The 26,754-nt window shown below is 37.8% G+C and overlaps 1 protein-coding gene across 1 annotated transcript in view; it reads left to right on the forward strand.

The window, feature by feature from the left end:
* The window catches only part of CFAP54 (cilia and flagella associated protein 54), a 211,608-nt gene that overhangs the window by 109,585 nt on the left and 75,269 nt on the right, over nucleotides 1–26,754 (forward strand). The window contains exons 30-38 of the mRNA XM_034643671.1: nucleotides 4,665–4,718; nucleotides 9,535–9,742; nucleotides 12,044–12,123; nucleotides 13,714–13,883; nucleotides 21,578–21,683; nucleotides 23,725–23,872; nucleotides 24,705–24,862; nucleotides 25,029–25,205; nucleotides 25,307–25,433. Of these exons, the coding sequence (XP_034499562.1) occupies nucleotides 4,665–4,718; nucleotides 9,535–9,742; nucleotides 12,044–12,123; nucleotides 13,714–13,883; nucleotides 21,578–21,683; nucleotides 23,725–23,872; nucleotides 24,705–24,862; nucleotides 25,029–25,205; nucleotides 25,307–25,433 (1,228 nt within the window). The remainder of the gene's footprint in view (nucleotides 1–4,664; nucleotides 4,719–9,534; nucleotides 9,743–12,043; nucleotides 12,124–13,713; nucleotides 13,884–21,577; nucleotides 21,684–23,724; nucleotides 23,873–24,704; nucleotides 24,863–25,028; nucleotides 25,206–25,306; nucleotides 25,434–26,754) is intronic.

The following is a 26,754-nucleotide window of genomic DNA, read 5'->3' on the forward strand; positions in this document are numbered from 1 at the left end:
TTAAGGATATGTCTTTAAAACTGACAGTGTGCATTAATTATGGATGACAAAGCGAATAGTTGTCTCCATGTTGATACATTATAGAGTTCATCTCCTGGTTTGTTTGACTTTCCTCAGAGTATTAGAGAACATCAGGAGTGTTTTTGTTTTGTTTTTCTTTTAAACCACAGTTCACCATGGGAACAAAAAATAAATTCAATTATTTTTTTAACTCTTCTCTTCCTGTCCTATTTTTGTGTTTGCTCTGATGAAGTAAGCCACATCTGACAAATGTCCATTGTTTTGAACATTTGCCTGCTGTTGTTCATTAGCTTCTTGGTCGATTGCACATGTAAACTAACTAGCTTACGCACAAACACATACATCTCCATCCACTATGTTTACCAAGCATTAATTTGGAAGGCATTACCAATTACATTAAGCAGAAATTTTGGATCTCAGAAAGTTGATGATTTTTCTCTAAAATTTTTATTTTGTAAGTAAAACAAATTATTTAATTTAAAATCTCATTTTTTTCTTTCCTTTAAAGATACAAGTCCTTACAGATTTAGGATTTTTTTCTGAAGCCTTTTATGAGATATCCCAGCTATTTTATGGAAAAAACATGCCTTCCTCGATACCCTCTGGCTGTAAGGCTCCTGGAAAAGTGAAGGTAAATCTGCTGCTCTGATTCAAAGCCATTTCTTTACCTTTTGAAATTTAGGGAATGCTTCCACAAAAGTGTATTTACAAGTCTCTGGTACTGTAAACCTCTTTGTTAAGCCTGGTTATAGCTAACAGTAGGCTTTTACAAGGTTCCATTCTTCTGGAAGGGAAGGGTGTCATGTGGGGGAGTATGGCATGGGAGTCAATTTTTATATTGGAATTCTGTCTCCATGTTACAGACGGTCTCAGTGGACACATCAGCCACTACCTCTTAAGCTTTGGCATTTAATCTTATAATTTCTGGTTAATGTTGTTAGTCAAAGCAGTCTCTTCTCATGTTTTATTTGGATATTTTGATATATATACTTTATACCAGACTGTTAAACATGCATTGTTCAAATGTATTTGTAAATTAGATCATTGAAACATCTTTGAAAATGAATACTAGCATTTATATTTAAATCATAGTGAGCTCTTATTTTCCTGTTTTGGGTTTTATGAGAATCACTGAGTGATCTTGCTGTCGCTTGGACCCTTGTGATCCAGCAATAAAGGAAATAGGAGGTAACAAGTCAGTTTCCTGGGGAAGGTGGTGTGCGTGAGGAGTGAGACTGACAGACACAGTACATACTGTGGGATTCAAATTTGGAAGACCTAGAAGAAGCTGGGGAACAGGCTATCAGTATTGAAAATTACTTGTATAAGCTGACATTAAATATACATACAATGCATTCATTACTTCAGTGTACTGGCCTAAAATGTCACTGCTTATTTCTCAGTATGATTGCTAGAGCATTATAATTTGTTCTGGGGTAACTGTGAGGTTATCTAGAGATAAGCCAAAGAGGGACATTCAGTAGGCAATAAGATACATCTGTGTGTGTGTGTGTGTGTGTGTGTGTACATCCCTATCTCTATCTCTTTCTGTATCTATCTAGAGAGAAAAGAGTCAATTGGTTTTTTGCTCATTTTTTTTTTTTTTTTTTTTGGTCATGAACTAACTCATCTTCTTACCTGGATTAAATTAACAGTATTTTCTTGCTTGCTTCTCAGCCAACAGCCTTTTCCTATTATAAATGATTTGCATTTTGTTGTTAAAATTATATTTAACTCATTTAAATATTTTATTGAGTGCTTACTGAATACCGGCCCTATTTCAGCCATGGGGATAGACCAGTAAAAAGATAAATGGAGTTTTTGCCTTTTGGGGAGCATGTTACTATTGGACAGTCCAGTGAAGAAAAGAATAAACATATTAAGCACATAAATATATGTCAGGTGATGATGTACTATGAAGGAGAGTCAAGCTGAGCTGAGGGGACAGAAAGTGATCAGGGCAGTGGGTTTTATTCAAAGTATTTTGGGGAGGGGGTGCCTGGGTGGCTCAGTCGTTAAGCATCTGCCTTTGGCTCAGGGCGTGATCCCAGAGTCCTGGGATCGAGCCCTGCATCAGGCTCCCTGCTCTGCTGGGAGCCTGCTTCTTCCTCTCCCACTCCCTTGTGTTCCCTCTCTTGCTGGCTGTCTCTCTCTCTGTCAGATACATAAATAAAATCTTTTTTTTAAAAAAAAGTATTTTGGGAAGTCTCTCTAATGAGGGAGTCTTGAGGGAACAACTTTCCAGCTAGGAGGAAGTGCAAGGGGAAAGGCCCTGAGGGGGATGCCTGCAAAATGTGGTTGAGGAAAACCAAGGAGGCCAAGTGAGGCTGGCAAAATAGAGAGGAGGAGCAAATGGTGGTGGGACTCAGGAACTACGGTCATATGGGACCTCATGGAGCTTGGTGAGGAGCTGGTGTTTAAATAAGATGGGAAACCTTAGCGTTTTGAGTAGAGGAGTGACAGGATAGGAATTACTTTTCAAAGGACCACTTTGCTTGCTGTTTGGAGAATGGACTGTGGATGAACATGGGTATAAATAGGGAGACCAGTTTGAAGGTCTTCGCAAATAATCTGAGTGAGACATGACAATGGTTGGGGTACGAGTGGTGGAAGGAGTCAAAAGTGGTCTCCCTGGTGGAGATGGATCCTAGTAAATTTGGGAGGATTAGCATAGAGATTTAAAATCGTGGGACTGGATGAAATCAGCTGGAGCAGAGAGAGAAAAACAGAAGTCAGAGGACTGAAACTTAGGGTCATCCACATGTAGAATCCAGGAAAGTGAGAAGGAAAGAGAAACCAGTTGGGTAGAATGAGAAACAAGAGAGAGTTGTTTTTTGGTTTTGGGGTTTTTGTTTGTTTGTTTGTTTTTATTTTTTTTTGTGTTGTTGTTTTGTTTTGTTTTTACAAGAGAGAGTTTTTAATGTTCATTGCTTTCACCAAAGCAAACAGTCTGAAACTAATTTTTACAGGTAAATTCCAAACTTCATTTTTATTAACCAGTTTTCATAAGAGAAAAGTGTGGGTGAATTGTCTTTCATTAGATTGTGACTTTAAATTTTGTATTCTCAAAGTTAATTTGAAGCTTTTCGGCTTCAAATGGGAATTTAAAAAGTGTAATTAAAAGAGGAAATGTGTTCAGGGTTTATAATTAAAATAGGTGCCAATGTCATTAGGCTGGGAGCTAGTTGTTTAAAGAAAGGATTAATTAATTAGATTTTAGTTGTAAAGAAGTAACTGAAAAAGTCTTACAGATTACTATTGGACTTTTCACAGGCTTTTAAAGAAACTCTATCTTTTAACATGATACTTGTGTTGGGATTTTGCTCTTATCACTAAATCTAAAGTCCCATCATCAACTGTCTTCCAATTTTATCACCAAAGGTCTTCCCCTGGATTCAGTTATTTGCTTTTCAATGGATTAGGGAGGATACAGAATATCTTCAAAAAAGGAGAAAAAGTTTTAACACTTACCAACACTTTATTCCAGTAAGAGCTATATATAATGTCTTGGTTTAGGGGTCCCTCAAATCCCTCAGCTCCTAAGGCAAGGAATTGGGAGCACGGAGTATATTTGAGAGGTGATTCCAAGGAGAATGGTGAGTGTGTGGGAAAGTCAGATAGGGAGGGAGGAGAACCATCTCAGTATTAATGAGGTCCCTGCGTGGGCAACCAGGCCCTCAGAGAGACCAGGGAGAACAATCTTGTGCTTATTGGATTGGATTGCTCCCTGCACTTCCAGCCTCTCTTGAACACTCTTGTGGCCACAGAATGCCCTCAAGCAAAGACATACATGTACTTGAAGTAGGATACCGTCCGTATATGAATAACCTATCCACAGAAGCTGCTGGTGACTTCCAGGTGACCGAGGGGTTATGGGTGGGTCATCACTATTGACATCTTCGAAAAAGGGCCTTCTGTATGAAAAGGAATGCACTCTACATGACGATACATCTCCTATGGCAAACAAATGGAATGTTTCCTAACGTAACATTGTATTTAGAACCAAACATATAACAGGTCTTTCACAACAAAGGAAAAGAACCATAAAAAGAGTTACTCTGAAGAGTAGTGTGATTTTACCTCAAACTGGCAAAGATTCTTCTAAGTGCTAATACTCAGTGCTAATACTCTTGTAACCAGGAATTCTGCTCCCAGGAATCTATCCAATGCGGATAATCAGAAATACAGATAAAATAGCCACCTGTGTTATTTAAACTGGGGCTGAATGGTGAGTTGAGAGTGGAAATTATTCCCCCTCGATGTTTAACAAAAGGAAAGGAGTTAAGTTATTATGCTTCATTCATAGGGATAGCTATAACAGTGAGGTTTACAAATGACTTAATGGCATGGAAAAATGATTATGATATAATGTTTAATGAAGAGGAATACAGATACATATATATAAAAATTTAGAGTACATCAAAAAGAAATTGGTAGTAAAGACATCAAAATATTAACATTGACAACCTAAAAAAGTTGACTTATGTGTAGTTTTTACTTTCTTTTTTCTATACTGCTTTTCTGACTAGAGCATCTATTACTTTTACAATAAAAATTATATTTAAAATACTTTAGAACACATTAACAGTTGCATATAAAAATAGTATTTTTGTTTCTAATGTTAATGTTTTGTATATTGACAGATGTTTCAATCATTTGACTCAGGAAAACCTCTTACCAGTAAAGAAAATATGCAGGTAAGGATAACAATATTTTATAAATGTTGGATATTTAGGAGAGATGATTTTGAGTCATTTCAATCTATTTGGTGGGTGTAACCCTTGTTTTTTTAAAATCTCCTATGTAATATGCTCTTCTGTTTCTAATAATGGGGTTTTATCTCCAAATGCTGAGGCCCGAGGTAGGACTAGACCAAATTGATCTGGTTTTCAGATTGGGCAAATATCAGTTATTCCTTGTACATTTTTCAATTATATGTGTATATTCGTTTTCTTTATCTAGCCATGTCAAGTATCTAATTTTAATATTCATTTTGTTTACCTAGACGAGAATGGCTGACTTAAGAAAAGGATTTGTCTGTTTTGCTATTAGCTCACTTGTTCAATAGTGCTTTTACTCACAGACTGCCTCTCAGCCAGTGGTTTTCTTTTTTTCCTTTATTAAAAAAAAAAAACTTATAAAAATAAAAAATTTTTATTGAGACATAATTGACATATAACATTGTGTAAATTTAAGGTGTTTGAATGGTTTGATACATTTTCACACTGCAATTTGCTTACCACTGTAGTGCTAGCTAATGGAAGGTTTTCATATGACATTTTCATAAGAAACTCCTCTAACATCCCAGTGTTCTTTACATAGAGAGGACAATTCTGCCCATCTCAATATGTTTGTTTTTGTTAGTACTTGAACGATTGGGATTTAAGCTTCTGATAACCTAGTAGCATTTAAATATCTTTTTTGTTTCAAGTTTTTATATAAATTCTAGTTAGTTAACATATAGCATAATATTAATTTCTGGAGTAGAATTTAGTGATTCATCACTTACATATAACACCCAGTGCTCATCACAAGTGTCCTCCTTAATCCCCGTCACCCATTTACCCCATCCCCCACCCCATCTCCTCTCCAGCAACCCTCAGTGTGTTCTCTATAGTTAAGAGTCTGTTTTATGGTTCACCTCTTTCTCTTTTTTCCCCCCTATGTTCATCTGTTTTGTTTCTTAAATCCCACATATGAGTGAAATCATATAGCATTTGTCTTTTGCTGACTTCTTTCCCTTAGCATAATACTCTCTAGCTCCATCCACGTCGTGTAGCGTTTAAATGTCTTGAAATCATTTTTTTAAAATCTTAGGAATCTTGTCAGTCTGTCCACTAGAAAGTGTTACAGCAGAGGAGCGGTAGTGCAACCATTGTTAAGGGGTTGCAGACAGGTAAGGTGTTCACACAACCAGGTGCTAGTCAATGTAGAAAAACAAGTGCACATAGTTTTAATTTTTTTAAATGCTAGGAAACAGCATTCTGTTTCATTAAGTAAGCTATTTTTATTAAATAATTTTGAGCAACATTTCTCAATATTGCCTTAGCTTTGTCTTCCATAATTTGATAGGCATTATAGCCACCTTTTATTAAATGTAATCTTACTACTCTTCCATTATTGTTCATGTTATTCCACAAACTTCACTTTTAATTAAGCTTCAGATGATTCATTGTTTGGCCTTAAAATTTGTTTTGATTTATAAGCAAGTTGCCTGAAATGAAAGAATCAGTATTAGGAAGATACGCATACATATTCATATTTTGTTTCAGTGTTCCAAGACCTTCGGATGGTTAAGAATATTTATTTCTTTCCAGTCATAAATTCCAGGGCATCCTAAAAGCACTTTTTTAAGGAGTGTTTTTGGGTATAAAAAGAATGTCTCCCCGATCATTTCTTTTTAAACAAAAAGAGACTGACAGTATAATGGAAAGCTGATTTCTATTAGCTAATTAATTAAAACAGAACTGTTGGTCTGCTTAAGACTCTTCAGATTACACTTTATGTTTTCTGTATAGATGGAGAGAAATGAGTGTTAAATAGCATTACTAATTAATCTTCTTTTGATCCTCAAGTGTTTGTGTGTAATTGTCAAGGCTCATTAAGACACTGTTTGCTAGGGAGGAAAAAGAGAAGAGAAACCTTCTCTCCCCTTACACCCCCAACCAATCTGAAGTTTCTTCCCCTGATAAAGAACGTCAGCCATTTTCCTAGTATGCAGTGTGTTGTCTGCTCAGACTTAGAGCTGTTCCATGTCTGGGTTTTCTGTGTGTACTGATTTTCACCCTTCAGAAGAGAATAGAGAATGGACAACAGCAATAGACCTATCCACGCCAATATTGCCTCAAACTCTCCCAAACAACGAAACTTTTCTTTTTTAATTCACATAAGGCAAATAGTTTCCCTCTCTTCTAGAATAGACAGCCCCAACATCTGAAATCACTAATTAACAAATGTTGTTAATTCAACAAATATTTAATAAAAGCATATTGTGTGTAAGACACTATTTTGGTGCTGTCAAAGAAATAGTCAGTCAGCAACAGACAAACTCCAAGCCCTCAGGGAGCTTAAATTTTAGTGGGAAAAACTGATAATAAGCATGATCTATAAATAAATATTATAATTAAGTAAATTATGTAGTAAGTTAGAAGGTGAACCATGCTGAGGGAGAAAATAAACCCAGCAGCACATAAAGGGGATTGGGAGCTTGGGGCTAGGTTGGGGGTTGTAATTTTAAGTGGGGTAATCAGCTTAGTCTTCACTGACATGGCATTTGTGCACAGGTAAAGGTGCAAGTTTAGGAAATCGGGGAATTTAGGAACCATCTTGGAAGAGAGTGCAGTGAGTGCAAAGGCCTTAGGGGCAGGATTACCTAGCTTGGTGAGGGGCATCTTAGCGTGGCTAAGAGCCCTGTGAGTGATGCGAAGGTGGTAGGAGACAGTCAGAGAGGTAACAGGGGGACAGTTGGAGAAGAGACTTGTAGGGTCTTGTAATTTAGGTTCTTCTTCTGAACAGCGTGAGGAGACACTGGAAGGTTTAGAGCAGAGGTGTGGCCTGATCTACCTGTTTAGAGGGATCTTTTTAGCTGATCTGTTGAACCTACTGTGTGCTAGGTACTGTTCCAGTGCTGTCAATCAAACACATCAGTCAATGAACAATACAGACAAATTCCCAGCCCTCATAGAGCTTATATTTTAGTGTGTGTGTGTGTGTGTGTGTGTGGTTGTGAGGAGGCTAGGAATATAGTTTTGGACATTTTCAGTTTGAGATATCTCTTAGATATCCAAGTGGACTATTTGAGTCAGAAGTTGATTTGACTTTAGAAGAGAGATTGGAGCTGGAAAGAAAAACTCAGGATTTCATTAGCCTTTAGATGAAATTAAAACCTGAGCCTGTTTAAGATCATCTAAGGGGGAAAAAAAAGAGATCATCTAAGAGGAGGGAGTAAGGAGAGGGAAGAGGACCAAGCCCTAGGACACTCTGGTGCTAAAAATCTAGGTGAAGAAGAAGCAGCAAAGAGAGAAAAGTAATGACTGACGGGTTAGGGAAGAAACCAAGAGAATGTGATGACTTGAAAGCTAAGAGAAACATTTTCAAAAGAGGAATGGATTAATAGCACCATATTGTATAGATGAATCAAGCACCATAACTCACTGAGTCTTAAACATGCATCTTTTTTCACATTTAATAGCTCAGAAATTAGAATGCATTTTATAGTTGAGGATATGTGATGGTTTAATTGGCATATAAGATAATGATGTCTTAGATTAAAAGTAACATGGCATATGAGGACTAAGAATTGAATACTGATTTAAGGTAACTATAGGCCACTGGTCACCTTGACCAAAGGGTTTCAGTGTAGGAAAGGAGTGGGCTTAAAAACAAATGAAAGGAGAGAAATTGGAATATTGACAACTCTTCAGATCATTGCTATAAAGGGAAGTGAGAATTTGGGTAGTAGTTGGAAAAGAGTGTCAAGGTATAGATAGTTTTTGGTTTTTTAAGATGGAAGAGAAGACAGCATGGCTCTGTGCTGATGAGAATGTCTACAGCAAGGGGAGATTTATGATGTAGGAGTGAATGGCTGAGTAGACCAGTGGGGAGAGGATCAATGGCATAAGTGACAGGAAGGGAGGCAGGGTGGTGGGGCAGATGCTTGGGTGGGTAGGAGAATGGAGCTTTAGGATCTATGGACACTACTCTGACTGCTTCAGTTTTCTCTTTTAAGTAGAAGAAGCAAGGTCATTAGCTGGGAAGAGCATGGGGAGGAAGGGTCAGAATTTAGAAACAAAGAGCATGAAATGCTTGTCTAGGAGAGAGGGAGAATGAATGGACTGGAAAAATGTAGGATGATGACCAGGTGCACTGAGGTTTGGTCAGGATATTAAAGTGGGATGGCTTAGCCTGACTGCATGCTTTTCTTCAGCTTGCTCAAGCTTTCTTCAGCTGTAGGGTGTACACCACAAGAAGGTCCAGTGTTGGATTTTACCATGGCTGTTTTGCCAAAAAAGTGTGTATGCACAGGAGAGGGACCAGGGAGTTGATAGTGTGTACACAAGGTGGAGTTATAACGATTGAGCTCCAAATCTAAGCTGGGTAAGGAGCATGCTTGTCTACCCATTCTTCCCCTGTTCCTGTCCTAGTACCTCTAATTTACTCATGTGAAAACAGGACAGCTGGGCGTGCATGGCTGATGAGCTTTTGTGGGTTCTTTATTTTGATAAGATGTTCCCTCCCTTGCTCTCAGCACCAGGTTCACTCATTGTGTGCCAGGGCTGGGTTCATGAGGCACAGTCACAAACTGGTAGGGAATGGCAGAAGCACTTAGAACTGCTGGGGTAGTTCTGACATTCCACATCTCTTGCGATAGACCTGCCATTTATGGTACCTTGTGTCTATCCTGTATTCCATCATCTAACAACAAATAAGGGATGCAAAAGGGGATGAAAACTAATATTACCTGAAAACAGTATTTTACTGATTTGCCTTGTTTTCTTCATTTCATTTTTTTAGGCACTTGATGAATTAATAAGTAAAGGATTGCCTCTAATTCTAGCTACAGTTGGCCAACAACATCTCTTAAATAAGTTTTCTTTTGTGAAAGCATACTTTTTAATAAGTGTGGCTGCAACAATAAATTGTGTCCCAGATAATTCAATGAAAACAATCTACCATGGACTTACTTCTGAGAAGAGTAGAGTAAACCTTCCAAACTTGAAAGGTAATCTTCTGTTTTATTTTTTGCTTGTTTTTCTTTCTCTTTCCTCAGCTATTCCCACTCCACTCCCAATAATCCATATGAATAGTCTAGTATGTATTCTTCCATATTTTTCTCTAATCTCAATGACACACATATGTTAGGTATATGCATAGCCATATCCATTCATATATCAGTATTCATATACATATAAATATATATGTACAAAATAGGATTTGTCATTTATTTATAAAATGATATATTTTACATTTTTCTGCATCTTGTCTTTATTATCCAGAAAAACTTCACTAAAACCACTTTAAGTCAACTGCTTTGTTTGTCCTGCTTTTCTGGTTGTCTAGTATTATGTGCTGGGACTATCTCACGGTTTATTCAACCGTTCCACTATTGGTGTGCTTTCACTTCGTCTTTAGGGAACTATGCTGAAGTGCTACATATCCATATCATATAGTGTATGTTTCTGTGGGATAAGATGCCCATGGATGGGATTTATAGGTCATAGTGTATATGTATTTTTCAACTGTATTGGATGTTGCCCTAAGAATATTTGTTTTTCACCATTAGGTATGGTGTTAACTGTTGGTTTTTTATAGATATTCTTTATCAGGCAGGGGGATTTCTTTTTTATTCCTGGTTTGTTGAATGATTTTATTTTAAAAGTGTGCTGGATTTTATTAAGTGCTTTTCCTGCATCTATTAAGACGATTCCATGTTGTTGTTGTTGTTGTTGTTTTAAATTCTATTGATATGGCATAGTAAAGTAATTGATTTTTGAGTGTTTAAACCAACTTTGCATTCTTGGACTAACTCCCATTTAGTCATGGTGTGTAAGTTCTTTTTGTGTGTTGCTGGATTCAGTTTGCTAGTATTTTGTTGAAGATTTTTACATCCTTATTCATAATAGATATTGGTCTGTAGTTTTCATTTCTTGTGGTATCTTTGTCCGGTTTGGTTATTGGAGTAATATTGGCTCTGTTTTAAAATGTAACTGTTATTATTATTCAGGTATGATGAGGCCAACAGATCAGGAGATGATGGCCATGAAAAACATAGTTTGTTATTTAACCCTCCAAGAGGAGGGGCAGGTTACTACCAGGGAGGGGCATGCAGAGAAGCACCAGGGTCACTCAGAGGCAGAGAGAGCAGGAGAAAAATGTAGATCAAACTCTTCCTAGCATCTCTCATGTTCAGATACATCTCCCAGAGTTCTTCAATACCAGTCTCTAGGCATTTATTTATTTATTTTTCTGTCTCTCCTTAGTTTCTCCCTTAGGGAAGAAAACCCAGCCCCAGATCTTTCTACTGGGCCTTCCCCAATTCTTAAGCCCTCTTTCTTTTTTTTTTTTTTTTTTTTAAAGATTTTATTTATTTATTTGACAGAGACAGCCAGCGAGAGAAAGAACACAAGCAGGGGGAGTGGGAGAGGAAGAAGCAGGCTCGTGGGCTCGATCCCAGAACCCTGGGATCACTCCCTGAGCTGAAGGCAGATGCTTAACGACTGCGCCACCCAGGCGCCCCTTAAGCCCTCTTTCATACTCAGCTGACCTCTCACTCCAGAGCCCCCTAATTTAGGAGAAGAGCCAGATAGGTAGGAGTTGGAAGAAGAGGAGAAGGAAAGTATATTCAATTCCATGTTATTTTAGACTTCTTCTTCCCCCTTGCAGTAATTCCCAGTCATGGGTTTTTTTGTTTTGTTTTGTTTTGTTTTGTTTTTCTCTCTCTCTCTTCTGTAGCCTAGAAGTCAGGTTTACTAAAGCAGGCAGAGTCTGTGATCTAAATTATCTTAGTTCTCCCTGGCTCAGAATAAGGACAATCTTCAGAATGTGGGTAGGTATTTTGAGATACTTGGGAATTGTAAATTGTGCTATTCCAAATGGTCTCACTCTCTGCTTTTAGTATGAGAGGCTTATGCAAACCAGTAGAACTGCCATTTCCAGGGAGATCTTATTGAAATGTTGTAAATATCTGGAAGGACCAAAATACTCTAGGTACCTGAAGGGATCTTGTGATCCTAGGGGAGGAACCACTACTCTATATTGTAGCCAATAATTTAAAGAACATCACCAAGCATCCTAAATATCCTTTCAGAATTGTCTGATTTGTTGTAAAAATCATCCTCAGTCTTTGAATATGTGATATTTAGGGACCATTTGATAGAATAGTGTTTCTAATTATCATTGTGGGTTTTTTAAAATATGAAATTTATGGATGGTTTCCCAGCTAATGATGAGTTTTATAAACTAGAATTACTATTTAAGCTAACCACAGATATCCTTAGTTCTTCCAAAATTTTGTGTCTTACAGAGCTGTGTTTAAAGGATGACGGAATCTTAATTGGTCAGTTTGCAAAAATGAAAGATGACTTCACTTTAAGCACAGTGAAGGTAAGTTTGGAAATTTTTTCAAATCATACTAACTTGGTTACCGAAATGTCCACTATTAGGCCCTGGACAGGCTTGCTTTCAGGGTTGTGTTTGCTTTTGGGAGACCGAGTAGCTTTTCTTGCATAAGCACGGATTGAGACCAGAGATGGAGTCTATTCCTCATGAGAAAATTAAATGCCCAGAGGTTGTCAGACTTTGACTTTACAACCTGATTAAGGCACTGTGGAAAATATGATTCATTATTTGATGGGATTTGAGTATTCCAAGCCCTGTTTCTCATTTCCTAGTAATAATAGTGATGACGACAGCAACACAAAACAGTTAGCATTTATTCAGTGCTTACTACATGACAGGCACTTTGCATGATTAATTTTTACAACTCTGTGATGTAGGTATTAATCATTTTTCAACTATGTTGTGCTGAAGCATGAGAAAATTGAGGCTTAGAAAAAAATTCACTAAAGCCATGCAACTAATAAAATACAGATATGTTCTTAACCATTATATTAAGCTGACCTAGTACTTATATAATATTTACAGCTCTGTACAAACAAGTTTTTAGAGACCTGTTTCTTGAAAGATTGGCTGGTTCCATTTTCCTCTGCCATGCCAGGCTGCTATTTACTATTGATTGCCTATTGTAAAATCTCATTATCGTCACATTACCAGTTAGGTGACCATAGTTTAACTTGAAATACAGTCAATCCTCATTATTCACAGATTCAGTATTTGCTAATTTGCCTATCGGCTAAAATTTACTCATAACTCCAAAATTGATACTCATGGCTCATTTGTGGTCCTTTGTCAACATTGAAGAGCACAGAAAAATTTGAGTTGCCCACATTCCCAGCTGAGTTGGACAAGGCAATGCTGTCTTTGTTTCTACCCTCATTCTGTAAACAAGTGTCCTTTCCGTGGTCTATTATATTGCCACTTTTTTTTTTTTTTGCATTTTTGTGCTTTTTGTTGGTGATTTCACTATTTGAAATGCTTCCCAAGTGTAGTGCTGAAATGCTGTTTAGTATTCCTAAATGTAAGATGGCTGTGATGTGCTTTATGAAGAAAATAAATGTGTTAGACAAGCTTCAGTCAGGCATGAGTTTTAGAGCTGTAAGCTGTGAGCTCAAGGTTAGTGAATTTACAGTATATATTAAATAATGTGTCCTTAAGTATAAACACATATTAAATAAAGTTATGTGCAGATCAGTTGGCAAAAATGTTGCGACCCAAGGCCCACAGGAACCTACCCCTGTATTTCCTCTAGGAGCAATACTTCAGTATTTGCTAATTCAGTATTTGCAGCCACTTTATAGAAGAGTTTAAGTACTGTGAGTAATGAGCATTGGGTATGCATGCAATAAAGGGTAACTGTTATACATGCTTACTCTTGCCATTACTCTCCTTTTTATTTCCTGTTGCCTTTTTCCTGTTTGCTGAGCACTCTTCTCTGATGATTAGGTTCAACTTTCCTACCTGGTCTTCCGTTTATTGTTACTTTTCTCAGTACGTGAAAACCACCTGGATGAATAAGAATGCGATATTACTTGTATTGTTTCTGAACTTATATGATATGTGGTGTTCTTTCTTCAGTCAATTTTACTGACAGAAGCTGAGGACAGGCTAAACCTCCTTGTGTCAGAGATGGAGCATCCAGACCACAGGAGCCTCTCTCAGTGTTCTGCTGGCGAGCTGGAGATTGTGGTGGAGGCCAGGCTGCAGCTGGCTGCGATCGCCCTGCAGAGACACCGGGCAGCATACAGGTGAGTCTCTCAAGCACAGAAGAGAATTTCTTCCTCACCCTAATTTGTCAAATATACCCAAATTTTAGGTGAGTTTTATAAATTCCAATATTAATAGAGCCTACTTGTGTTTTATTTTTCAGGGGAGTTTTCATATATTATTACACTTAAAACTATAGTTCTAAACAACATGTTTGCTTTATTAAAGCATACAGCTAGGATGTTTTATATAAAGAATGAAGAGCTTTGCTTTTTAATTTTATTTATTTTTGTATTTAATTTTTATTTTTTAATTTTAACTCCAGTATAGTTAATATTAAAAACAAGCTCTATTATTAAAAAGTAACACTTTCTGAACTATGTTTTGCTGAACCATTTAAGAAGCAGTTTTGGGTGGATGATTATTTAAATGTTATGCAGTTGTTAGTGTGAGATCTTTCATTTGACTTGTTCATTGATTCATTCATTTACCCAACCAGTATCCATTAACTACTTCATTGTTAAGCTCTGATCTAGATCTTGAGGACACAGAGGTGAATAGAATATAGTTCCTGTATCCAATGCTGAAAGATATATAAACAATTACTTGGGATAATAAAAAAATATAGGCGTATATTTTCAAGAATTTCTTATATCAGTTGTGGTAGATATCTCTATCATACTGCTCTCCGACATTTTAGTAATGGTTCTTTGAATAATGCATAAGTTTATTATCTTACCATTCATTAATTCATTCAAAAAAATAATTTGGGGGACCTACAATATGCTAGTCACTGTTCTAAGTTCTTGAGATATATCAATATCCCAATACTGGATATATACCATATAGACAAAATATTTAACAATATTGAAAACAGGGGCGCCTGGGTGGCTCAGCCATTAAGCGTCTGCCTTCAGCTCAGGTCATGATCCCAGGATCCTGGGATCAAGCCCCACATCGGGCTCCCTACTTGGTGGGAAGCCTATTTCTCCCTCTCCCACTCCCCTTGCTTGTGTTCCCTCTCTCGTTGTCTATCTCTGTCAAATAAATAAATAAAATCTTTAAAAAAATATATTGAAAACAGTCTTACCCTTGTGGAGTTTATAGGAGGTGATAAAGGCTGACAGTAAACTATGAACATAATAAGTAAGTAAATTATATAGTGTGGTAAAAAATGATACATGATACAGAGATATCAGAGTAGAGACAGGGGGAGGAGGAGGAACTATCATTTTAAAATTGTGTGGTTATTATAAAGAATATGACTCCAATTTGATGTTTAATGGCTGACAGCTTTCAAGCACCACTACTCCCCCTTCTGCCCCACACCTGGACAGGCAGATAAGAAAGCCCAGATGCTTTCTTTGTGAGAAAAAGGAGAAGCCTACCAGTGGCTTTTGCAAAGGGGAAACCAATTCAGCAGAAATCTCACTTTTCTTTGATTAGAAACATACAACCATCTCATCAGTGTGAGCCTTGACCAAAGGCCATCCCATGATTAACCACATCTAAGTTTGATTTTATGCTACAGCAGTGTAGATTTTTGGACATTTATAATTTTTGTGGTTTCTAAACAGTGATGAAAATCCATACAGTCCATTTTGGAGCAGTGACTCTCAAAATGTGGTCTGCAGATTTCTAGGGGTGTCTCTAAGACCCTTTCAGGGGGACTGTAAGGTCAGAACTATTTTGATAACAAAAGTAAGATGTCATTCACCATCTTCATTGTGTTGTTATTTGCTCTGATGCTGCAAAGAGCAACAGTAGTAAAACTTCTGGCAACTCACTGTGAATCACAGCAGTGGCACCAAACCATACTCGTGGACATTGCATTCTTTACTGCCTCACACTTGCAATTGAAAAAAAAAAAAAAAGCCAGGGGCACCTGGGTGGCGCAGTCAGTTAGCATCCAACTCTTGGTCTCACCTCAGGGCTTGAGCTCAGGGTCATGAGTTCAAGCCCCGCAGAGGGCTCCACACTGGGCATAGAACCTACTTAAAAAGAAAAAAGCCTAGGGGCGCCTGGGTAGTGCAGTCGATAAGCGTCTGCCTTCAGGTCAGGGCGTGATCCGGTGTTCTGGGATCGAGTCCCACATCGGGCTCTTCCACTGGGAGCCTGCTTCTTCCTCTCCCACTCCCCCTGCTGTGTTCCCTCTCTCGCTGGCTGTCTCTCTGTCACATAAATAAATAAAATCTTTGAAAAAAAAAAAGAAAAAAAGCCTAGTTTCACTTAAGAATGCCTTTGATGAACCAGTAGAATCTGTTACGTGTATAAATCCCTATCCTGGAATATATTTTTAATATCCTGGGGAAATATTAAATGGGAAATAACAACTAAAGCATCTTTGCTGCATATCAAAGTCGGGTGGTTGTCTTGGGGAAGAACACATACGTGATTGAAATGAGAGCTGAACAAGCAGTTTGTTTCATGGAACACTGTTTTTATTTGAAAAAGCAGCTGACAAACTGATTTTTCAGACTTGGGTATTTGACAGGCATTTTACTGAAAATGAGCAAAATGAACATACCATTTCTAGGAAAACAACAAATAGTATTTGTTGCTAATGATAAAATCTGAACTTTTATAGGGAAATGATAATTTTGGAAAATTTCTATTTATCACCATGAGCTCGATGGTTTTCTAATGCTTATATTGTTCTGATGAGATTGGTGGTAATTAATATTAACAAGCATCATTTTAAAACATTGCGTAAAGAAATGTTTCAACATTAGGGGGATTTGTGTAACTCAGGGAGTTAATATTTTCCAAATTACCAATGGATAATGTTCCAAAATCCTGGTTGACAAGATAGACCAATAGTTTATAATGTAACAGAGGAGGAAATTTCATCAGTGTTTAGTATTAACTTTCACATTGCAAGAAACTTTTAAGAAACTATCACTTGTCACATTTTGGGATAGTATCAAAGAAGAGCACTCATAATTATTTTAAAAGGATATGAAAATACTCTTCCTATTTCCAACAGCTATCTCTGTGAGGCCTAGTCTTCTTCATATACTTCAATCAAAACAATATGTCACAACAGATTGTAGAAGCAGATATGAAAGTCTTCTGTTAAATGGATTTTCTTTTATTAAGCCAGACATTAAAGAGATTTGCAAAAATGCAAAATAATGGCATTCTTCTCACTAGTTTTGTTGTTGTTTTGGGAAATATAGATGTTTTCATAAAAATGCATTATTGGTGTGAACATGTAATGGGCTTATTGTTTTTATTTTAAAATGAATTAATAAATAGTAATGAAGTTCAAGTTCTAATATGGTAAATATTGATGGAACTCTGGGGATTCTCAATAATTTTTAAGGGTAGAAATGAGTACCAAGATAAAAAAGCTTGAGACACACTGATTTAGAGTATTGTTACATTTGTAGCTATCTTTAAGAATACAGTGATTGCTGATTCATGGTAAATAGGCTTAGCATAATAATGTACCATTTTCCCTTTTGAAGTTTGAAGAGAAGGAACTTTTACTAGGTAATTTCTTAATAGAAAATATATGATTCGTGTATATATATAGGAATACGTTGTCTCCCTCTTTCTATATAAAATATATGACTATATGATTTCTTATAGAAGAATATAGAACTCTTTTTTCCAAACTATTTTAGAGAGCAACAGCAGCCCTAGAAAATATTTCTTGTTATTTACCTTCATTCATGTCTTACACCCATGGAAGACAGTGATTTTTTTTTTTTTTTTTTTTTTTTTAGGAAACAAGAAACTAAAAATTACAAAATGGCCACAGACAGGAATGTCATCATAGAACTTTAATTTGAAAACCAGATAGACATATGCAAATAATGTGCGAGTATATCAGAATCACTCCTATTTTAAATACATGAACCTGGCCCCTGGGACAAAACCTGCAAAAACTTTGATGTTATTGCCTTTTTGCAGAGGAGTTGTCATTTGGGGAAGCCTACTGTCAAGATGAATGAGTTTTTCTTATGTGAACTTTACCCCCCACGAGCTTCTGTTTGGGCGCTGCTGAGAGTGTTGGACAGTCCCTTTCCCAAATGATGGTTAGCTTGACATTTTATGATACTTCTAATAAAATTATGTGTCAAGGAAATTGAAAGGCACACTCCCTAGGGTGACAGGTAGAGTGAGCTGCCTGGATTTTATGAGAACAAACTGACCACTTTTGTCATGAATGTTAATAAGAAATAAATGAGATCAAAGTTATTCCAACTGCATTTCTACTTCTTTTAGGGATGCCTCTCTCAGAGTCCTATCTTTTTTTTTTTTTTCATAAGTTCCTTTCTGTTCTCCTTTATATTTAATTTATTGTCTAAATGGGATAACATTTGAGCCTTTTAATTTTGTGTCAGAATGAAACCTCCTTCCTTGGGGATTTTAGAGTGTTTATAGTGAGAAATCCCCCTACACTTTCTGTCTCTCTGGTGGAGAGCAGAAACTAGAAATTTTCCATTGTGCACCTACGTGGCACCAGGAGGATTAGGACATACTAGCATGTTTATATTTTATTCATTAAGTTTTTGGGTTAGCAAGATTCCAAACTTCATACCTCATTTCTCTTGAAGTCAGAATTTAGCCTTCAGAATCAGAAGGATGGGGTGCGTACCACTTCCTTCTTCCCGGGCCCTCTCGGAACCATCCTGTGCTCACCTTGGAAGCCGCTCAGGAAACAAGGGGCCTTCAAAACTGGTGTGTACCCTTGAGTGGGGAAGGGTGTCAGGGAGAGGAAATTGCACTCCTGTATACGTACTCAATCCACTTTACATCTTATGTTGTTTTCTTGCTTGTTCGTTTGGTTTTATTTTAAATAAAAACCAGTATGGTTATATAATCACAAATTATACCTTAGAAAATATCCTACAAATATCTAAACCATTTTAATGACTCAGAAGAGTTTTGGGAATTTAAAATTCAGTAATTGCGGGAAGCTTTATGTTCTAGTTACTAACGTAGAAGAAAAATCAGCGTAGGTCCTCCCCCGTATGCCCTGGCCTACTCAGTACACGCAATGAGAACAGCTAGTGTGCCCCGAGCATCATCTGTCTGCTAAGCACACCCCACTCTTACCAGGCCAACTCCATGAGGACAGTGACTGTATCCGCAGCCCTGAGATTTGTTCCTTGCCCATGGGAGGTACTCAGTATGTATTTTTGAACAAGTAGAAAAATAAATACCTCATTTAATCCTTAGAATGATTCCATTTCAGGAAGTCTGCAAAGTAGAATGCAAAGCGGAAGGCATTCAAGTGGACAGAGAGGGTCTTTGTGTTGGTAAAAGGTGCAGCCGACAATGACTATGTAGCCGCCTTAAACATGGCACCAAGTAACACTGATCCAAAACAAAACCAAATTTGTCAGAACTGCCGGAAAGACAGAGGCCATGTGACAGGCAGCAGTTAAGTGTGCAGGCTCAGGGGCCAGTTGCCTGGGTTCTAATCCTGCCTCTGCTTTCTAGCTGTGTCGTCTTAGGCAAGTCACTTAACTTTTCTGTCTCTATTTCCTGATCTATCAAGTAATGATGAGAGTAGTATCTACCTTGTAGGTTCGTGGTGGTGATTAAGCAAATTAATTCACACAAAGCACTTAACACAGCAGCACCTGACAGGTGGTAAACACTCAGTAAGTACCAGTTATTGTTTTTTTAAAGGCTTGTGGAGGGGAAAAAAAAAAAAAAGAAAATCTCTGTGGACAGAGTATGTGTGTTAGCACAATGTTTTCAGCTTTTCATACAAAATGTAGACAAAAAAGAAGAGGGTTTAAAAATATAATTTTAAAAGTTGAGCATATGTACACACTCTGGGAGCCTATAAACAGAGACCGTACCTTCTCGCAAGCATCCATGGACACATCTGTAGCTGATCATGTACTCGGCCAGAAACCTCAGTAACTGACCCATAGGAAGAAGTGTACTGACCACAGTCCAGGGACACGGGAGGCCTCTGGAACGTATGTGGAGGGAGGTGGTAGGATCTGATTTACCTCTCAATGAGGTTGCTGTGGCTGCTGTGTGGAGATCAGGGCTGCAGGGACAAGAGCAAGAGCGGGAGGCTGGTCAGGAGGCTCCCGTTTGTGCAGCCTGGAGATGATGGTGGCTTGGATGACGGTGCCAGCACTGGAGGAGGCGAGGAGCTGCTGGCTGGTACCCGTATGTTGAAGGTGAAGCTGACAGAACTTGTTGACGGATTGAACATAGAGCAAGAGTCAGTGAGGAAGCAATGGTGATTCTGCACTCGCCTCTGGCATGGAAGACAAGGGAAGAGGGGAAGGTTCTGGTATAGGAGGCAAAAGCCAGGGGATCTGCTTTTAACGTACTCTATCAGTTTCCTAGGGTTCCCAGAACAAAGTACCAAAAACTGGGTGGTTTCGAACAACAGAATTTTATTGTCTCATGGTCCTGGAGTCCATGCTTCAAATTCAAAGTGTCAGCAGGGCCATGTTCTGTCTGAAGGCTCTAGAGGAGAACCTTTCCTTGCTTCTTGTACCTTCTGGTGTTTGCCCGTAATCCTTGGCATTCCTTGGCTTGTAAAGGCACCACTCCAGTCATGTGACTGTCTTCTTCCTATGTGTCTTCGTGTCACCTTCCCTCTCTGTATATCTGTCTCTCTGTCCAAATATTCCCTTTTTATACAAACAGTGGTCATATTGGAACAGGGTCCACCCTAATGACCTCATTTTATTTCAGATTACCACCATTCTGAGGTACTGAGGGTTAGGACGTCAACATACCTTTTTTTTTCCCTAAGATTTTATTTCTTTATTTATTTGAGAGAGAGAGTGTGCACCTGAATGGGGGGAGGGGCATAGGGAGAGGGAGGGCGGGAATCTCAAGCCGACTCCCTGCTGAGTGCAAAGCCCAACATGGGGCTCAGTCGTAAATCCCTGAGTTCATGACCTGAGTCAAAATCAAGAGTCAGATGCTTAACCAACTGAGCCACCCAGGTACCCCCTTTCTCTCTCCCTTTCTCTCTTTCTCTCTTTCTCTCTTTTTCTCTTTCCCTCTTTTTCTTTTTCTTTCTTTCTTTCTTTTTTTCTTTCTTTCTTTCTTTCTTTCTTTCTTTCTTTCTTTCTTTCTTTCTTTTATCCTTCCTTCCTTCCTTCCTCTTCTTTCTTTCTTTTTTCTTTTCTTTTCTTTTCTTTTCTTTTCTTTTCTTTTCTTTTCTTTTCTTTTCTTTTCTTTCTTTTCTTTCCAGAGGACACAGTTCAACCCGTAACACCTGTTAAATGTGATTGTCTATTAACTATTCAAGTGGGGACTAAGCTGACTAGGCATATCGTCCATTTGGCTTTCACCCAGTCTTTCCATGTTATAAAATAACACTACAAAGCATCTTCAGGTATACAGATTGTTCTGCATCTTAGATTTCATTTTGGAATAGATTTTCAAAAGCAGAAGTCTCTTGATATATATTATTAAGCTATTTTGAAGAAGTGTGATATCAGTTATAACTTGGTTTAAAGTTCAGACAAACCTATGTACGGAGCAACAGGAAGTCAGGAGAACTCCTATCTCCTAGCTTCTGTTTTCTTAATTTAGTACATCTGCCTTCTGGTACTGCTGGACATTGATTAAGCAATAATTTAGCATAAGAGTTTCCAACTGTATAGCTTTCAGTAACAGTTCTAGAACCTTGAAAGGCTGGAGAACCACACTGTGATACATATGAAATGCATATGTGCTCATTTTATTAATGAGATGGTCACTACTAGTAAGATTTAAAATATATTTTCTATTTTAGTGCTGCAGTAGTATTTTCTACGCTGAGACTTCTCCAGGATTCAAAACTTTTTAAAAAGAAGGGAGTGCAAGATGACACAGAGAATTCCATCTCTCCAGGAGCTTCTGTATGTATGAATTCGATGTTTCTCTTTACAATACTTACTATGTAATAACTGTTGGCATGAAATAAAGGGCTAAAGTAGAAAAAACATTGAATTCAGAGTAAAGAGGTAAGTGTTAAAGCCCCATTTATGCTCTTCATTTAGTGGTATACTTGAGCAAGTCCCTTAAACTTTAAAATATTTTAACTAAAAATTTTAATTTTTCATTTAAATCTCATTTGTGAACTGATGGAATTGAATGTAATAATCAATAAGGTCCCACCATATACATCATTCCAGTATTCTAGATCTGATTTCTTCAGCAAATAAAGTTGTCTCACTTTATTTGGCTCTTCATTTCACTTTTGAATTTATTAGTTCAGCATCACCAGTATGACACCTGCATTATTTCCTACCTTGGATTCCTCATAGGTAGATTCTTCCACATTTAAGCTCTGAAATCTGTTCGACGACTGGTGTCATGAATTCTTTGACATTTTATTGAAGTTTGATAAGACCAAGTAATTTAATAATAAAGGGTTGTTTAGGATTAAAACGTAAAGATTCATCACAGAATCCTTGCTCATTATTTTAAGCTTTACTAATAAAATTGCTAATATCTAGTGTTATTACAAATAAGCAAAATTAATTATCCCAAATAGAAACTCATTTCTTACTATATTAAAAGCAATAAAAGTGCTAAAAAGCAATCTAATTCAAAAATTGACTTGGAGGAATGGTTGTCAGTTGGGGGTTATTTTGCCTCCCAGGGGTATTTGGCAACATCTGGAGACATTTCGGTGGTTACAACCAGAGAGGGTGCTCCTGGCATCTAGTGCGTGCAGGTCAGGGATGCCGCTAAACACATGATGCCCAGGACAGCCCTCCATGGCTACCCGTAGTGCTGAGGTTGAGAAATCCTGATTCAGATTACACGTGCCATGGCTCTTCAATAGTCACAGGAACTGTAGGCGCTGAGAGATAAGGTACGCGGATAAGCATTTTATCCTGTATTGCTAATCTAAATCCTAGACTCCTCGAGTACTTGTGTGCCCATTCTAGTCACCATCCTGCCTGGAGGCCTCTGTTCACTTCTTAACTCTGTTCCTGGCACCGGCTCACTGGTGCTTCCCACAGTGCTTCCCACCGGTCTCTCCATATTCCTGCCTCCCCCAGGTCCTGATGGCTGCTCCTTGATATTAGGTGTTGCCGATTGGTTGGAGCTGTCAGAGATGCATAGCGGGAAATTCCTGGAACAAATGGGCATTGTTCTAGATGATTTTAAAGTTTCCAAATGTCTGAAATGGATCCCCCACGCCCACTTGGAAAAACCTCCCTTTGTCCTTCTCTCTCAGGAGCTCTGGACATTGACCACCCTTTTCTAAAGTACAGTAATGAAAATGGGAAACCAATTATAATACATATTTGGAATGTGAGCAGCATACAGTAGTGTGTGGCACAGTGGATAAAGAGTGGGGGCTCTAAATTGAGAAGGGCACGAGTTTGAATCCCACCAAAACATAGTGGAATTTAAGCAAATATTTAACTTTCCTAGGTCTCCATTCTCGCATCTGTAAAACAGAAATAAAAAGAACTCCTGTTTGGGTTCTCAGGGGGATCAAATAAGATAATGTGCGTATAATATTTGGCACAGTACCTGGAACATAATAAGTACTCAATAAATATTAGCCAGTGTTATTTATTATTTTTCAGTCGTTAAGATAATGTTCACAAAATTTTTGAAGCCACAGACACAGCTGATAATATAATTTGCAATGAAAAATTCATAGTGCAAAACTATTTTCTACAATGGGTGTAGAAAGAAAAAGAAAAGTTGAAAATCGGTATGCCAAATATTAATAGAGGATGGCAGGATTGTGAATGATTCTAGTTATTTTCTGTGTGTACTTTTTACAGTTTATAGAATGTGCAAGACAGATTTCCAAAATTAAAAATTTAGTAGTATTAAATGATATCAGATGCTTCTCTTAATTTAAATTTCACATTAGGCCAGAACTTTAACGTTATTAAATGGCAAGATAACCATCATTTTTGTATTGTTTAGGCTACTGAAAATAAAGATGATAATGAGTTTTTAGACCCTGTTTCCCTGAATTCTCGAGAATATTTCAACATTCATCTCTGGTTGAGGTGCCGCTTAGCACTGGTGACTGCATTTGTTGCACAGATTCATGGCATTGGAATCGTGACAGGTACAAACAGCCTATTTTCTTAATCCAAGTTTTCAGAAAAATTAATTTCACTCAGGTAAGGGAGGTTTTGTTGAGATACATTTTATTATTATAACATTAACATTTTCTAACTTTATAGCTTGATCTGTTTCCAGAATAAAAAATTCATGTCATTAAACAAGAATAATCATTTCAGTAGTCCCTTGTATCCCTGAAAATGGCATATATGTTTCTGATGCATGCAGAACAGGCAAGTAGATTTCAAAATACTACTGTGCAGGTCTTGTCATTGAGGGGAGAGGCAGCATAGTGTAGGGGCCCGAGCACAGATTCTGGCTCAGGGTACTCGCTCCGGGTTCAAATATTTGGTCTACCACTTTCTCCCTGTGTGACCTTGGCCAAGTCTCTTAATCCCCCTGTGCCTCTGTTTTCCCCTTGGTAAAAGTGGACTACTTCATAGGGTTATTGGCAGTCTCAAATGGGTTAAATTTATAAAGTTTTAGATCATAGCCTGGCATGTATATATGTGAGTTCTTACGGTGATTAATAATTTGTAAATTTGTAAATAAATCTGTTTGCAAATCTATCTATCCACCCATCTCTAGCCATCTTCCACATTAATTTTTTTCATTTAGCATCATTACTTTTGCAGCACTGGAATACCCTAAAGTACTTTCCCCCAAATCGCAACACACTGATCTTTCATGTTTCATGTAGAGTCTGTTTTCTATCTTTGTATCTTCCTGTTGTTCTATATTACACAATATTCCTGTGATGAATATTGGGGGTGTTATGCGTATGTAATTTCTTACTTTCCCAGGGTATTTTGAATAACTGCATTTATTCACTTTAGAAAATGATATGATCGATTACGTCAGCCTCATCAATGAAGTGTGCGAGGAGGCACAAAGTGCAGGCGACAGAGAGCTACAGGCTGAGTTCTTGATGCAAGCTGTAATCATTGGCCTACAAGAAAAGCATCTAAAGGCAGACATCATAACCAACCTTCAGGTAGGAAGGAGACCTCTTTCACATTGATATTTACCTACTGATTCTGATTAGAGCAAAGGAGAGAACTTTAAATTCCATTAGGTGCTGAACGCATAACGGTTTGGCCAGCTCTTGTTTCAGTGAATTGGAAACAGGACTATCAAAAGGAATAATTTTATTTTAATAGGCGATAATACATTTGCTTGAAGAAAGAGAATTTATTTCTCCTCGATCTCATTTAACTCTGGTGAGAAGCATGCTTTTGCTGGATGATTTAACAAAAGCCGAGAAATTCAAGGAAACTCCTTTAAAAACAGAAAAATTACATTTGTTGATTCAGTCTCACAACATTCTTATTGAACAGGTGAGCATGCTTTTGTGTCCTCAAGACTTGGAAACTTACTTTTCTGTCTTCTTATTCCAAACCACATTAGCTAGTTACTAACTACAGCGTTTCTTTTACAGATGCTAACTTTTGGAGAAACAATTGAATTTCCTTTATCAAACACTGACTATGCAAGTCCATTACAGCCTTTGAAAAATATCTATCTTCCTCATGTCATGTTATTGGCCAAAACAAAAATGAGAATTGGTAAGAACACTTAAACATATATTACACTCAAGTTACTGATGAAAAATTTTTATTTTCAGGCAGGTTGTCATAAGAGTGCATTCAAATGGGGCAATATTTATGAATAACCAGGCTCCATTTATTTTAACTAATAGTTTTTGTTTATTTACCCTGTGCCAGACCCTGTGTGAGGTCCTGGGAAGTTACCGTAGATTAAATGGACATAGTCCCTGATCTTAGCGTGGGAGACAGAAATAAGCAAGTAAAGAAACCATATGGAGAAGTGCATACTGTATTATAAATATTGTATAAAAGCTTTTAACATTTATAAAATATTTCTAAAATTTTATAAACATTCATAAAATTTAATATGATAAATATTGTATAAAATAAAATGCTGATTTGATAACTACCAGACAGAAAATCAGTGAGGATATAGAAAGCTTATGTATGGTAATGAATTATGTATAGGTATGTAGTTATAAATTATGGTCCGTTTTATGAAAGATGTGATGAATTCTGCTGATAAAGAATAATGAGGGGAGGGGTGCCAATTTAAGTAGAGTCACTGGGGAAGAGCTCTCTGGGGAAGTGGTATTTAACCCTCAACCTTAAATTGTAAATCACTAGTTGTGTATGGTGGATGCAGAGAGAGCCTTGGGGTAGTAGGTTCTGAGGTCTGGACAAGCTTGACCTATTCTAGAACTGCAGGAAACCAGTGCAGCCTGATCAGAGTAGACTAGGGCCTTCCTCATGGGAGGAGGTAAGCTGGGATGGTTTATGTTTCAGAAGATTACTCTGGCTGCTGGGTGAAGGCTAGATTGCTGGGTAGCCTGGCCGCAAGTGCACCTAATGGGAGTTGTCGGAGCAAGAAACAGGAGGCGTACAGCCCTGGGGAACCAAAGTGGAACCAACCGGTGCTGTCCTCCCCAGAAGCTCACAGATCGTTTCAAGCTTTCTCTTGGACACCGTCTCTGGTCTTTGACCCAAGGCTGCCTGCCTCTAGCTCCCCAGCTTTTGTCCAGCTCAGAGGGCAGAAAATTTTGTAGCGGCTCTCTGTTCTAACCTATATTAATCATGCCTTTTCCATTTCTGTATTTCTGATGTTTTGATGTCTGGGGCCCTGCTGACCAGGGAAGGACTTCCCAGAGCTAGTAAGTTCCTAGAGATTAGCAAACTGCTGTCCTGTAAGCATGCCTTTTATATGCAAACTATTCCAGAGCCCATCCTCTGAACCTTTATTGGGCTCCCTTATTGTCCTTTGCTGAGCTCTGACATGCTGAGCCACAATTTTCCTGCCCTAATCACCCTGGGGACAGTTATCAGACTACTAGCAGAGCCC

The sequence above is a fragment of the Ailuropoda melanoleuca genome, chromosome 15, assembly GCF_002007445.2.
Source record: "Ailuropoda melanoleuca isolate Jingjing chromosome 15, ASM200744v2, whole genome shotgun sequence".
In the NCBI taxonomy this organism is placed as follows: domain Eukaryota; kingdom Metazoa; phylum Chordata; class Mammalia; order Carnivora; family Ursidae; genus Ailuropoda; species Ailuropoda melanoleuca.